Here is a 15,398-nt window from a genome sequence, read left to right as displayed (position 1 = left end):
TGCTTCAAGCTCCAAAGAAAGTAGGGAATTTAATTCCCCTAAAGAGCCAACTTAAGCTCTCTTATCCCCTGGGAGACAGGCTTGGTCAGACAGCACTGAAACCCTTACGATGAGGCAGCAGCAATGTGTTAGAGACCGTGACATCATTGATTTGTGGACTCCTCACGCAGTGACTTGGTTACTTCTCACAGTGAGCAGCACTGGATCTGACATGTCAGCCCTCTAGTCAGTGCAAGCCAATATCTTGGGGTGGAGACTGAGGTCTTTGAGACACTCCTTATTGCAACACTGCTATGAAGAAGGAGAAATGTGAGTTTAGGGCTAGTGGTTGGTGGCCTGTGTTTATTGTCGAATTTGGAGTGAGAAGGGCTATGCTGGAGGCATACGGGTGACTTATCTGCAAGGTAAAGTGTTAAAGTTACCCCTTCATTCATAACAGTAGACCAAAACCAGAAGTGCCTCAGAGAATGTAAAAGGGGGAAGATGAATGTAAAAAAGAACGAGTTTCTTGTTCTGCATTGTTCATCTCTGAATCTCCCTGGTACAAGGTACTGATTTTGTTTGAGCTTGTCAGAAGAGCATTAACTGTGTTACAACTAACAGCTGCTCTTGTGTCACAGGTGACAAGGCAGCTCAGTCTCTGCACTGCAGGGCACCAAGCAAGTGTTTGCTGCAGCGCCTCACCTTCTCCCTGCTCCCCACACTCCTAAAACATTGCACAACATCAGGCACAGTGCACAGGACATGCAAGGTGAATTACATCCTCCAGAGGGGCTTGGCTTGCTCTTGATGGAGAGCCAATGCCAAAACCATGACATGACTCTGCTCCCATTGCCCCATGTCCTTAGCACTGTGCTGTGCTTTCCCAGCGAGGTGGGGATGCAGGTCTGTCCTGCCTCCTTCCCCACTACTGGTGGTACCCAGCTGGTTGACTTGACATCCTGTGCTTTCTCTTTTTCTTCAGCTTTGGAGAGGTCCTTCAGGAAGGCGAGAGGATGACAACGTCACCGCCCCAAGGCTGCGGCAGCATCGGTGCTGACTACCACCTGCTCTGTGACACAGAGCAGGCCTGGGGGATTGTCCTGGAGTCGCTGGCTGCAGCAGGCATCCTCATCACCGTTTTCCTCATCTGCTCGCTCTTCTTCCTCATCTGCAAAGTCCAAGACAACAGCAAGCGGCACACGATCTCCATCTACTTTTTCTTTCTTTTAGGCACACTTGGCGTTTTTGGTCTCACTTTTGCCTTCATCATTAAACTCAATGACAGGACTCGTCCCACTCGCTTCTTCCTATTTGGGGTCCTCTTTGCTCTCTGCTTCTCGTGCCTCCTCACCCATGCCTGCAACCTCAACAAACTAGTGAGAGGAAGAAAGCCCTTCTCCTGGCGGGTGCTGCTGCTCTTCCTTGTTTCCTTTGCCCTGGTACAAGTTGTGATCAGCATTGAGTACTTAGTCACCATGTTAGTAAACCAGAGAGACAAATTCCTGAATATGACTCGGGAGGATACCAACAAGGACTTTGTCATGCTTCTGATCTACGTGCTCTTCCTGATGGCTCTGACCTTCTTGGTTTCCATGTTCACATTCTGTGGGTCATATAAAAGCTGGAAGAGGCATGGGGCGCACATCTTTGTCACTGTCCTGTTCTCCATTGCCATTTGGGTAGTGTGGATCACAATGCTCATAAAAGGCAACACGGATTTAGGCAAAGAAATGTGGGATGATCCTGTTGTGGCCATTGCTCTGGTGTCCAATGGCTGGATTTTCCTGATAATGTATATTGTCCCTGAAATTTGTTTCCTCACTGCTCCTCTGAAGCTAGAGGACTACCCTCCAGAAAATGACTTCTGCCAACCCAAGTTCATAAAGCAGGCAACTGGAGTGGACAACCGTGCCTACACCCAAGATGAAATTGTGCAAGGTATGGTGAAGTGAGTGACTTCACTGTCCCCCCCAGCCCTAAGCACACAAACACCACTCATGACCTAAAAGAGGTGGGAGAGAAAAAGAAAAGGTTTGAAGATGATTGATAAATTAGAGGCTAGGAAGAAGTTTCAGACTGATGAAACTTTGGAAATGCATGTGAAAAATTAATCTCCAGATGTGAGGGAAATTAGTTAGGACCAATGCAAAAGCTAAAGATGTGTAGGAGTGACTGAGTATGAGATTTGGTACATGTCAAGGCTGAGATATAACTCTTTATGACCTTGCTATGTCTGGGAAGTCCGTGTTAAAAATCAGGAGGGGTTTTTTTGTCTCTTAGTGATGCCTCAGCTCTTCAGGCCTGCCTAGGTTATAATTTGGAGATTATTTATTTCAGTTCTGATCATACCCATGTAAGAATGAATCCATCATCCTAAAAGGAGTTAAGGTGGTCTTCCTTGGCCATAGGAAAAAGGTCAGGGAGGTCTTGCTTTTCTGTGTGCTGCCTACTTGGACAAAGCAAAATGTTCTGTCAGTTGAGGTTTCCTAAACCTATGGGTAAGAGATGTGATTCCTCTGACTGTGGATTTGCTACCGGTATCATGTTTGCCACCTGGAGTCAGACCCCCAGGTTTGTGAAAGAATAGCCAAGAAAGCCTGTGCTCTCCCAGGGAATACCATGAAGGGGGTCTTGTGCATACAAGTGGGAGGGATTTGGCTGGTGGTGGTGACAGTAATTGTGAGGCAACAGGAGGTGTCTAAACTCCAAGGCCACCTGAGTCCTGTTATTTGCAATACCATTCATTCCTGCTTTCAGAAGGAAATATTTAATGTCCTCCACCTATGGATTTTAGCCTGTTCCTGCCTGCACATTGCTCAGTTAGACCAGTCTAAAAGCAGCTGCTCATAGAGCCACAGACCCTCTGAGTCTCCCTTGATGTGCTATTTCCAAGCTACTGTGTAATGCTAACACACTAACTTTCCTCTGCTTTTGTCTTGTGACACAGGAGACCTCAACTACTCGCCGTACTCCTCTCACTTCCAGATGAAGGTAAGTTCACGCCGCTGTCGCACGTTTCACCACATGCAGGCTATAAGCTATTGTTCAGGTGCTGAAAGGAAGGGAAGGAGAAGGGGCAAAGACAGATGGACCTAGAGCAGGCTCTGTGAAAGCAGACCCATGCTTTGTATGGAGCCAAGTGATTCTGTGACATGTTTGTGGAGATGCCTGGCTGGGAGGAAAGAAGGAGCTATGACATGTCCAGGGACATGGAAAGGCAAGAGTGGCCCAAGGTAAAGAGGTTGTGGTATTCAATACTTCAGGATTTGTTACTACCTAAGAAGTCCTCTCTTCAAGCTCAGTTCTACAGTAGACTCTGCCCTTTCCTCAGGAGAGTGTGCTTATTTCCTCAACCCATGTCCTGAATGTATTCCCACCAGCAGACACAGGAAGTTGCAGTGCAGATCTGGAGTGGGCCATCTGCATGTCCACCTGTCTATTCACCAGTCCTCCTTCAGACCACAGCCTAGCCAGGTCTAGTAGCTCACATCATGTTCCCACATGTCCTCTGGTGACGTGTCTCCATCACTAATTTGTTCTGCCAGGATCTTCTTCCACAGCCTTATTGGTCACATTCCCAGGAAACCTTCAGCTCTCTTTCTCCCTTCTTTGTTTTCTTTACAAGCCTTGTTTTTTAACTTGTGTCCAGTTTTCAAAGGTAAGGACTTCTGTGCTTCCTTTTCAGGCCATTGAACCCCAGAATGATTTCTCCATCCCTCGCCCCAAGGCTCGGACAAGCCCATACCATGACTACACTGGTGGGAAAAGCCCCATGTAGCAGCTCCGCAGTCAGCAGAGACTAAATGCCCTCGGCAGAGGCATGGGGAATGGGCCACATAGTGACAAGTGAGATGATCCTGCAGAAGAGTCAACCCACACCAGCAAAAATGGAGAGGGATCCTCTTTCCCCCACACAGGCATCTTTGCATCTCCCTGTTATTCTTCAGACATAGCTTTCAGACACAGCCCTGGCCATCCTGTCCCTACTCTCTCTCTCCATGAAATGAAGCTTCTCTCTTCTGATGGAAGAGCATCCTGGCCTAGTTTCAGCAGGAGTGCTAGAGAAGCAGGAAGATCATCAGCTGAGTCTGTGACTGGCTTTGCCCCAGCCAGGACCTGCTTTAATCAGCTCGTGTGGGTGCCTGCACCCCTCATCTGATGGGAGAAGAGGAAGGACCAGGAGCATCAGTCCTACACATTCCTTCCTCCTGCCCACCCATGAAGACATCTCAGGTACTACTGAGGACATTTTTATGCATCCACTGTTAGTTGTGTGCCCACTCCCAGCCCTGCCTGGCTGTCCTCCAGAGTTCAGTGGAGAAGAGACAGAGAGAGAAAGAGTGTTCCTTTTTTTATCTTCATATTTCCTTCCAGCACCTTCCTCATCATCTAGGGACCATGCTGAAGATGGGGAAGACAAAGACATAAAACCATCTACACCAATTTACCCTGACACATGTTCCAATTCATCTTGTAACAGCTTCCTTTCCAGCTCTGGCTCTTACCCACGTGCCCCAGCTGAGCTCTTCCCCAAGGTGCCTGCCCCCCTACAAACTCTCCCTCCCCACCCTGGCCACTCTAGGCTGTGGATCCCCAAAGACAAAGCCTCTTCCATGTGGCTCCTTGCAATACCCTGGTGGGATATAATCCTGTGAACCCTGGATCTTGGCCTCTTCCTGAGTGTGTCTGTGATATTAACACAAACATTTCCTAAGCAGCCAGGTTACAGAGGACAGACACCCCTCTTCCCAGGCATGAGTGAGCAAAAGTGTGTGTGTGTGTGTGTGGGGTGTGGACTTCACCCTGGTGATGAGCAATGAGTCGGCTGAGTTGAATCATTCTGTAACCTGCTTTGCATTTGATAAGTAGCTTTCCATGGTATTTCATATATAAGTACAGACAGCTCTCAAAGTGGGTGTGTGTGGTACAGTGGCGTCTGACACAGCTGTATATTTATTTAGTACTTTGCATATGGACTGTTTAATTAATAAAAACCCAAACAACCTGAGTATGAGAAATTGGTGTTCTTCCTTGGGAATGTGATTCCTGTAATGGCTGGTGGGGTGACAGCAGTAGCTCTCCAGGGGTTGGAGTGGGCCACCTGGAAGGTTGCATGTAGGGAATAATGGCACAGAGATGCTTCTTTGAAGCTGTTGTTGTGGACCAAAGCTCAGCTGCTTGAGGGTGCAGAAGAAGGGTTAGTAGCTTCTCAGTGCTACTTTTCTTGAATAAAGTTAATTCAATGTTAGGAGTGCTTAAGAAACAAGGAAATATAAATCCAAGCCACAGCAAAATCTTACCAGTGTAGATGATAATTTTTAAACCTCCTGGTAGTATGAGCCTATAATTTCCCTTTTCAGAGGGTACTCTCCTGTGAGATTCTACATGGTGTGTTATGCTACTACATACCCTTATGCTCTTGGCAAGTAAAGCCCTTCCTCAGGCACAGTGCTGTCTAGAATCAGGCAGCCTGGGTCTTCCCCACTCTGCCTACTGAAGCACTGAAGGGCAATGGAAGGACATCTGGGGCTTCAAAATCCTTTGGCATGAGAAAGATCGTTCCTGAGAACTGATTTAGAAATGTATCACAGGGTAACTTGCCTTTTTCTAGTCAATTTGAGGTAGAAATGATGCTGACCATCCCTCCTCTTTTCTCTCCCACCTACACAGTCCACTGGTGTAACAAAGAGAATGAGGGAGGAAACTCAAGGATGCTAATATAACATTGGAGAGCAGGCTGGGAAAAGGGTTTGTGAAGCTGTGATGCAACTTGTTGATTTGCAGACTGAAGGTAGGAGAGATATGCTTGAAACAGTACCTAACTTTCAAGAAATTAGCTTTTCAAGTAGATGTGGTGTCATTGATAACTACAGTATGTCCCAGGATGATTCAAAAATGTGTTGAAGGCGAGCCAGCAGCTCCTCTGCTTCAGTGGAGTCTGGTACAGCAAAGGAACAGGCTAACAGAAAAAATAGGAGTGAAGCGTGCTCTTACCATATGTTTTCCATATCCCAGACACTTACCAACTCCTTCAGTAACTGCCACAGACCAGAAAGTACCTCCCAATGTGCCTTGGCCCCAGAGGCAGCAGAACTAGGAGGCATGAGAGACATCATATGCACTCCCATTGATTCAGGGCATAGCGATTTTTCTTGATTATTTGGTTGTTACTGTGCATGCTGCTTGGCAGAGAATGAAAATCTCCTTCCACAGATTTAGAGTGCCTTTTAGAGAAATTATTTTAAACCTCTGTAATGACAAATACTAATCTCCCCAAGGTTATTTTGCACTTGTTTGATATTAAGGCAGCTTTGTGTGAGAGCTCATTTAAATGCCAAAATAAACATGAATTTCTGTGGAACTTGGCACTGCTGAGTAAGGGGTGCTGCTGCACTACAGGCTTCTCACACCTCAGGAGAGGCTTTTGGAAAAGCAGCAGTTTCCTCTCTCCTTACAATTGAGCTTAAACCAAACCAGCTGGCCACTGAGTCACACACATGTTCCAGGGAAATCCTGAACTGGTGAGGCCAGACAGACTAAACCCAAAGTAACAAGTGAGTTGAGGAGGCAGGATCCTTGTGCTGGTTTTTCTGAAACAGCAGTTTTTTCTGCTCACTGGGAGGTCTGTAAACCCAGGAAGGCTCATCCCTACTCTCTCTCCTGCTCAGGGCTCCCTTGGTGGTGGTGGTTACAGGTGCTCTGCCTTCAGGGCCCACTGGTTTCCAGTCCCTCCTTTCCCTTTTCAAGGAGACCAGAGAGCCAGAAATGTACACACCAGGTAAGGGTTGGCACAGAGCACACGTGGATTATGAAAGCAGCCAGGATTATCAGGAGGCAGGATAAACTGCTGAACTTCAGGTCAGGAGTGTCATGGGAAAAGAGCAAAGAAGAACATAAACACTGTTTGGTCCCAGGACCTTCGGGGTCACCATCCCATGGCCTTGCCAGGGCTGTAGGGCTCCACGTGCCTGGCCAGGAGTGAACACGGCAGGGTGCAATAAACCCTTGGGGCACATACCCAGGTCAGTGGTGACACAACTTGGAATGGGGAGGAACTTTCCTGGGGTCACCTCCCAAATGCTCTCTGCCCCTTCCGGCAGCTGGTGCCGGTGCCACCCTCCCTCAACAAAACTTTTCTTTGAGAGGGATTCACCTTCTTCCTACGAGCCCTGTAGCGCTTAGTGTGGCACAGGGGTCACGAGTCCCTCTTCCTCAGCAGGGGCTACTTTCTCCAGGCTCACAGGGCCAGGTAATCATTAGAGTCAGATCTGCTCCCCAAGGAACAGGGCCACAACTCAGATGTGGCATCTTTTGGTCCAAGTGTGCATGTTGCTCCTTTGCCAGAGGTGACTGACTGTCTCACAGCAGGGCTGGCAGTACAGGTGGTGTGTCCAGTGCCCAATTACAGCAGTCACAGTAGATTTCAGTATTTCTCATCACACTGGGCCAGAAGCAGAGGTAGCTGAAGAGGAGAAATGGCTCCCATTTTCCTGGCCCTGACAGAGGCAAAGTGAACAGCTGGGAGCAGTCTCCTTCAGCCATCCCTGGCAGCTGCACTGCAGCCTCTGAGCAGCACCTAGAGGGCAACAACACTAGGGAGCAAGAGACAGCATTCAGCCCGCCCTACATTTCCACTTAGACTCTGCTCTTACGCACACACACTCCCCAGGGAGGGACTGATTTTGCAGCTTCTCAAAGACAAACATGAGATCTAAAAGCTGCCAGTGTGAAAGTCATGTGTGAGTAATACATGGGATGCCTCTTGCTTTATTCTGCCCCAAGCAGAATATTCTGCTCCCTTTAAAGTGTAAGCTGACAGAACATGAAGGTAGCTGGTGGTTCTGAGAAGCCACAGATTTCTTCCTTGTTTCCAGCTCTTTCCTACATTTTAGTAGGTTTAGTGGTACTGCAGAGTGACTCAAAGGTTTTGGTCAGATGGAACTCCTGGAGAGGTCCAGTCCAGCTTCTGGTCTCAACAAAGCTCATCACAAAGACCAGTTTGAGGTAAGCTTTGAATGTCTCCAAAGGCAGAGATCACACAGCTTTTTGGGGTCCTTATGCTGGTGTCTAACTGCTCTCACTGGGATTTCTTTTAAACCTGTGTTTAATCAGACTTTCTCTTCTTGCAGCTTCTCTGTCATCCTTTCACTGTGCACTTCTGAGAGATGTCTGGTCCCATCTTCCCCATAGCACCCACTTAGTTAATAGACAAGAGCACCTGGACCTCCCTTAGCCTTTCCTCTGATGACTAAGCAGGTCCCTCAGTCTTTCCCCCTGATAGCATGGTCCAAGCAGCTCCCAGTTGTCTCAATGGCTCCCCTGCCAGACTTGTTCCCTTTGATCAAGCTCTGTAGCAGTGAGAGACCCAATCTGAACACAGTACTCCAGACTGAACCTCCTGAGCACTAAATAAAAGGAGATAACCAATTCCTCACCTTGCTGACTTCACCCTTACTCAGATACCTTGGTATGTGGTTGGTGTACATTGCTATAAGTGTGCATTGCTGGACAGTGCCTTCTTCAGACTCATTTTCCCCAGCACCAGTTACTCCCTTTGCCCTGGAGGAGCTTATGTGGTTATAAATAGAAGGGACTATTCTTGAGGTCAGTCCTGAGCTTCCCTCTGTAAGGAGGGAGGACAGGAGCCAGAATAGCACCCGAGGCCACTGAGCTGAGGGCTGCAGTGGCAGCTGCCTCTCCTAGGAGGAAGCACTGGAGGAGCACAGGAGCCCCTGCTCAAATTTGCCTGCTTTCTGGGGTTCTGAATGCAAAGTGGAGGTGTGCTTCAGCGGCAGCAAGCCCATCCCTCGGGTACTACCTGGTGTGTGTCACTGCACCCAGGCTGTGACAGGCTGGGGTTGGTGAGCTGCTGGTGAGCAGCTGAACTCAGTGGAGCTGTGCACACACTCTGGGGCACGCAGCCAGGGGATTCAGCTGCCTCTGCCCCAAGGCAGTCTCTGACACTGCACTGAACAGTGGCAGTGGCCACAAGAGTCTCTGCTGGGGGTCCCTGCCCCACTCCAGCCACCTTGGTTCCTTTGGGCCTGGGACATGTCCTGTCCCCTCTCTCTACCTGCAGCACACTCACTCTTCTGCACCCAGTACTTTCATATTTAGGATTCTTTCCCTCCCTTAAAGTCAACATGCGCCGCCACTTGCAGTTTCTAGGGAAACTGGTGTTTGCTTTGCTTTTGCTGTGGTGGCAAGCGAAGCACTCTGCTAGATGTGAGTGCCATTTCCTGCAAAAGACTTTCTGAAGTGCCAGGCATAGAGCAGGAGCTGCCCTCCCGTCTGACCAGACTGACTTTATCTGCATCTATCTCCAGACACAGCCAGGGCTCTGCCTGTCTGAGCGGGTTTCTCCCATCAGACTTGTAATAGGTGCATTTGAGGAAAAAGCAAAGGCTGTGGCTTACAAAATGGGCATCTTGTTCTCTAACTGATTAGTCAAGAGCTGAAATAGAATGCTGGGTCTCCAACATATGTCGGTGTCTGCTGTTTCTCTTTCAAAAGTGTCTGTAGTGAGGATCCTATGCTTGAGTAGAGAGAAATGCTGAAAATTTTTGGTAAGATCTCTAATCACGGACAGAAAAGGACCTCAATATCCTCTGGTACTGCTCCTTGCTCAATACTGTAAGAAACTGCTTTCCTGCAAGCCATCTCTTTACTGGTTTTGCCAGATGGAACAAACACTCCTGAATCTCGGAAATCAGGCACCGGGGCACTGCTCAGTGTCTCTTGATCATCCCAGGGCGCCCCTATAATCCAAAAAGCTGGCTGCTCCTGCAGGCACTCTGTTTTTAGCAGTGCTGAACCGCCCTCCCTCACCCCCTGTTTGCCACGTCCTCAGCCCCTACCCCAGCCACCCGAGACTGGTGCCAAGGGCGAAATGAATGAGGCACGCAGGCTCCAGGAGTGATTCCAGCATCCAGCCGCTAGCCACGGTGCTCTCCGGAGCAGAGTGGGAGCATGTCCCACCGATCGAAAACAGGGAGGAGACTGCGTTCAGGAGGGACAGGGACAGGGACAGGGACAGGGGCAGGGACAGGGACAGGGACAGATACAGGGGCTGGCATTCCGGCGGCGGGCGGCGCTCTTGGTCCGCGGAGAGCGGCTGGTGCTGAGCGGGGGAAACGCGCTCGGATCCGGCAGAACAACCCGCGTTTCAGCACAGCTTTGGCATTAAAACTCTTAATATCAACAGTATTATTGTTGTTATTATTACTGTTATTATTATTATTATCATCATCAACAACAGCAACAGCAATGTTATTTCATGGCCTGAGATTGAAACTCGGGTAAAGTTTGCAACTCTGCCACCATGAAATGATTTCTTTGATTCAGCGTATTTCAATCACGAAAAAATAAATAAAAAAATAAATAAATTAAAAAAAAAAAACAGACAAACAAAAAACTACCAAACCAAAAAAAATATTAAAAAACCCCAAGCAGCTATAACTTTCCAGCTGAAAAAAGAGTGTCCACTGTGATGTTCTGCCAGTTTTATACAGCAGCACAAAGAGCTTGTCTCTGAACTGATTTTATTTTAGGCACTACTTGATTTCAACTAGCCTCCTCCTGACTGTCTGCACTTCAGCTGCTGGAGAGAAATGGTTGCCTGGAGAGGCTGCTGCCTGTTTTTGTCGAGGTGTCTGTGGTCAAGGAAGATGAGTCAGCTCCCAGCCCCAGAGCTGCAGATTCCTGGGGCTTCACAAGGCTGTGAGGGATGGACAATTGCTGGCGTGGACAGCAAGTGAGCATGCTTCTGGCAGACTGACTGTCCATGCAGAGTATGGGTCATCAGCTCTGCTCCCCATTTTGTGTTGCCTCCCAAAAGGAGGCCACCAGCTTCTAGGCTTGCCTAGGTGGGACTGTGCCAGTCAGCAAGCCAGGAGACCCCTGTTGTCAAAGTCTGTGGAGTCTGGCAACAACATGGACAAATCTATTACATAAAGAAGAATCGGGTATTTGTCCTTTCTCCTCCTCACCCATCACTGCCATCACTACCATGTACAGAGACTGTGTTGTGGTTCTCTTTTTGTTACATCCAGACTTTTGGGTTAAAATCAGCAAGTGTGAGATGAGACATCGACAGAGACAAGATCAAATGCCCAGTTCTTAAACACAAGTCAGGTCACAAGCAGATGGATTCACTGATGCAAAGACGTGTGCCGAGCCAAGATATGCTCAATTCTCCAGAGCAGAGTCTGATGGAAGGACTGTGGGGCCGTTGCAGTACTGCTTCAGATGACCTGAGAGCTGTCTACTCAGTTTTTGGCCACATTTCAGTGCCACTGTCCCCCTCTCTGCTGCCCTGCTCCTGTCCTAGGAGGACATTGGCTCTACTGCCCACTGTGCTTTAGTGAACTCTCTGAAAGCTGAACAGAAACCTGTCCTGTGTGAGGATGATGCCTTGAGAGGCTACCTGGAACAGAGGCTAGACAGTGTTAAAGGAATAAAGTAGGTATTTATTTAAAAGCCTTCAAAGGACACACCTTGGGAAGTACAGGAGCCTGGCTGTGGCTCCACCCAAGATGCATGCCAGTCATGAGTTTTCACACTTTTATAAGTTTTGGTCCATTTACATATCGGGGTTAATTGTCCAATTACAGCTTCAGGTTATGAAGTCGCATCATCCCAGATTGCTCTCCTCAATTTGCTGTAGTTTGCACTTTTTTGGGCCTGAAGCTCTAACAGTGTCCTTAGCTCTTGGGCTGGAAAAGGATTGTTTTGTCTAACTGAACAGTGAGGAGAACTTGCTAACACTTGTTATGAAGTTCAGAGTTACATAATAATGCAGTACAGAACCTGGAAAATACGAAAACCAAAACTTAAGGCACCAAGGACCCGAAATCTGGAACTGTCTCTGCTTCACTGTGACATCGGATCTCCAGCAGCCCGGCGAGGGCACTGCGGTGTCTGCATCCACCGTGAACGGTTCTGCTCCTGCCGAGCCTGTTCCAGGACCCACGAAGATAAACCCTGAACCATTCTAACCTGGCCAAAGCCTTCGAGTGAGTTCACACCAGATCAGTAGTTCATTTATTGTCATCACATGTGAAGTGTTGCGAATGTGATGTGTGATCACGTTTTTCATCCGACAGCGGTAGTTCTAAAGACAGGTTTACAGAGGTGTCTCGCCCTGGTTCTAGCTACAAGCGCTTTTTTCCAAATCCTCGGACAAGTGGGGTGGGAGGAGGGGAAAGTCCTCTCTCTGCAAGTTTCATGATGAATTTTGCCTTTTTTTGAATATCATTTGTCTTTATTGTCTGCCAATACTCTCTAAAAGTGGAATCAACTTTATGGAATGAATGGGGAAGCGCTGAAAGAAGCTGCATGCATCCTTTACAGGATCCCAGAGATGAAATCCTTGCTAGTGTCTCACCTGATTTCTCTTTCACATTGCAGTCTTCAAATGTAGTCAGCTTTTGGGGCATGTTCTGCCTCCAGCTGTGCATACAATGCTCACACTGAAATTAATAGAAGCATGATGATACATTTGAAGTGAGAACATTGGGGGGAAAAGTTAAAATCTTACAGGTACAGTCATTGGCAAAAGTTTCTTTTGGCTTTAGTTCTCACTTTAGAGATATTTATAGGTCTAAGTATCTAAGGAATCATTTTTATGAGTATGTGTCTTAGCATAATCCTAAGAAGTAAAAAAAAAACCACATGAACTTGTAAACGTATAAGGATTTTAAAAACATGTCTTTGTGGCCTCCCTCTTAACAGAGATTTCTTACTGTGTTTAGCCCCACTGTCTCAACCCCAGTCCTGTTGGGAGTGGAGAATTGTTTGTGCTTGATGGGACCATCACAATACATGTGGACAATATGCTGGTCACCAATTTGCATTGGTGACCTTAGATATTCTGCTGTCTTGTTTTTGATACATCTTTTGAGTTGCTAAGAGTCCTTCAGAAGGTCTTCCACATGCTTCTCCTTCCATCATATTATCATGATGGAGATATGATACTTCCTACATTCAGGGAAGAAGGTCAAGGTCAAATTTTCACCATACCTAGGTGATTGCTCACCCACACGCCCAGCTGAATTGCTCTGTGTCATTCAGAAAAGAGAGCCAAACCTGGGCTGCTTCCAGGCAAGGACTCAAACTATGGGAAGTAGTGGAGTCACCATGCCTGGAAGGTTCAAGTAACAAGTAGAGATGGAATTTAATGATATGTCTTAGTGGGTATGAAGGTTGGACCTGATGATCTTGGAGGTCTTTTCCAACCTGTATGACTCTATGATACTGTGCTCTCCTTCCCCTCCCTGTAACAGAGAAATGCTCCCACCAACATCTGGTTTACAGGACAGAAGGGACAAAACAGGTAGGACAGTTCTTCTGAGCAACAGCCTTACTCAGAAGGGACACTATTATCAAGTATAATGTTTAAGATCCCTTCCTCGAGGAGGATGTCCTCTTACCTAGCATTGCTCATCTGCTTAAATGGAAGCCTCTGTAGGAAGAAATGAGGAGGGGCAGAATATCTGGATGCTCTCAGGGCACAAAGTAAAGGCATGTTTGCTATAGGTCTTCACATTCAGACTGTCCAGTTGTCCCTGGCACTCAACTGGAAACCAAGCACAGAAGCTCAGCTCAGCACACACTGGCAGCTGGACTCCAGGGTCTCTGTGGACCCTCCACTTCAGCACTAATATTTTGCCTGTCCTGCCCTACCAGCCAGATGAAGCAAGTGCAGTTTCCAAGAACAAGCTGCATGCCTGCCGCTTCTGCAGCGTAAAATCAGCCAGGAGCATTTTGCTGCAGAGATTTCGTAAGAGGGAGGAAGTCATGGGTTAATGGCACTTGGTCAAGGGTTTTTCTGGCTGCAGCTATGACTGGCTGAAACTCCCAAAACTTGTCTCATGAGCGGACCACATTTGCAATCATGAGCAGACATCAGGGGGAACGGGAGCATCTCCCAGTCAGGCAGAATGACCTCGCATTTCCCTGGGCAGAACAGCTGAGCTGCAGCTCCCCACACCCAAACCATCCATCCTGCCCTTACACCATGGCCTCCTCCTTGGTGTCCATCTGTTGCCCTGGCCAAGGGGAGGACAAAAGCAGGAGTGGAATGTAATCCTGTCACGTTGTGCCGACAGTGAGCATTCATCCTTTGTAGCTTCCTCTAAGCATCTGTAGGAAAGAGCTGCTTATCCTGTCTCAGCTCTGTCCAGCTCTGCAGGTGAATTCCTGAAAGGGCTGTGAACTAACTGTGCTTTCTAAAGACCTAAAGAATGAGGACATTATTTACTTTGGTTGTTGATGGGCATCAAATGGTGTGAAGGAAATGTATGCCTCAACTCCATCACTATCTGGGACCAAAATAACAGATAAAAGGAGAAAATCCGTGGGAGTTATCATTATATGGAGTTGCCATGGATATAGCATGAGAGAACTTGGAGGAGAGCTGACACACTATGTCTCCAGGAGGGCATAAATCTCCAGCTAGCCTCACTCCTTTTTATCACATTAATGGGCAATTTTTTTTTGCTTCAGCAAGAAGTGGGAAAACATCAAAGCACAGTTCTGACATTTTTGTCTGTCCCTTGATTTCTCTGATGAAGAAGAGAAATCTGACCCTCTGACCCCTCAAGAAAGAGAAAAGTGAAGCCTAATGCTATTGGTAAGTTGCCCTAGAAACCATTTAATAATTTCAGTAAAATGGTAAGAAGGGTGTAATTTTAAGCAGAAAATATTACTGACTTTTGTGAAATCATATTTTTAAACCCCTTTATTAAAAATGTAGTATTCTAAGGGTTTTTTTCAAATAAAAATTATGCACTTCATTTAAAAGGTTTTTAAATGCTGATTTCTAAGGAAAAGAATTGCAATTTGAAGGATCTTTTTCAGGTGAAGCTGCTGTCTTGTGCCATTGCACTGTTCTGGGAAGTCTGTTTTATTCTCTTCTCTCAATTGCCAAATCCCACTTTTAATCTATCTCATTCCCCCCTGATCAGGACAGGACAACCAAGTCTGCTCATACATTTTTATGTCCTGAGACTTCACAAACACAGCTCCAAGGCATGATGTTGTATAGGGGTGATGTTTTATAGGGGTGAGGTGTATAGGGGTGGCGTCCTCCTGCTCACAAGTCCAGCTCTCCACCCTGCACTTCCCACAGGCCATGGGGTCACTCCCCTGGTTCCCACTCTGGACTGTCAGTGGTGGCTGTGGCAATCTGACCCAGAGTAAACCACCACTTGGATGCTGGCATCCACCTGCACCTGAGTACAGGTGTTAGTGAACAAAACCACTTCTCTTCACTAACAAAATTGTTGTTCATGCCTATAAGGCCTCACATTTTGTTCTGCTCTATTATTGCTCCAATTTTACAAAATGTTTTCCCAGGATATTGGTTTATCAGCTCTATCTTCCACCCTTTCCTAAGGCTTAGGCTGCTACAGATT

The 15,398-nt window shown here is 47.3% G+C and overlaps 1 protein-coding gene across 1 annotated transcript; it reads left to right on the top strand.

Moving 5' to 3' along the window:
* The first annotated feature begins 995 nt into the window (after positions 1-995).
* On the top strand, positions 996-3,760 carry LOC134043247 (retinoic acid-induced protein 3-like). The gene is made up of 3 exons (XM_062491389.1): positions 996-1,920; positions 2,930-2,973; positions 3,668-3,760. The coding sequence occupies exons 1-3, from the start codon at positions 996-998 to the stop codon at positions 3,758-3,760; spliced, it is 1,062 nt and encodes a 353-aa protein (XP_062347373.1).
* The last annotated feature ends 11,638 nt before the right edge of the window (positions 3,761-15,398 follow it).

The sequence above is a fragment of the Cinclus cinclus genome, chromosome 4 (assembly GCF_963662255.1).
Source record: "Cinclus cinclus chromosome 4, bCinCin1.1, whole genome shotgun sequence".
Lineage (NCBI taxonomy): Eukaryota > Metazoa > Chordata > Aves > Passeriformes > Cinclidae > Cinclus > Cinclus cinclus.
This window is presented reverse-complemented; position numbering and strand designations above follow the sequence as displayed.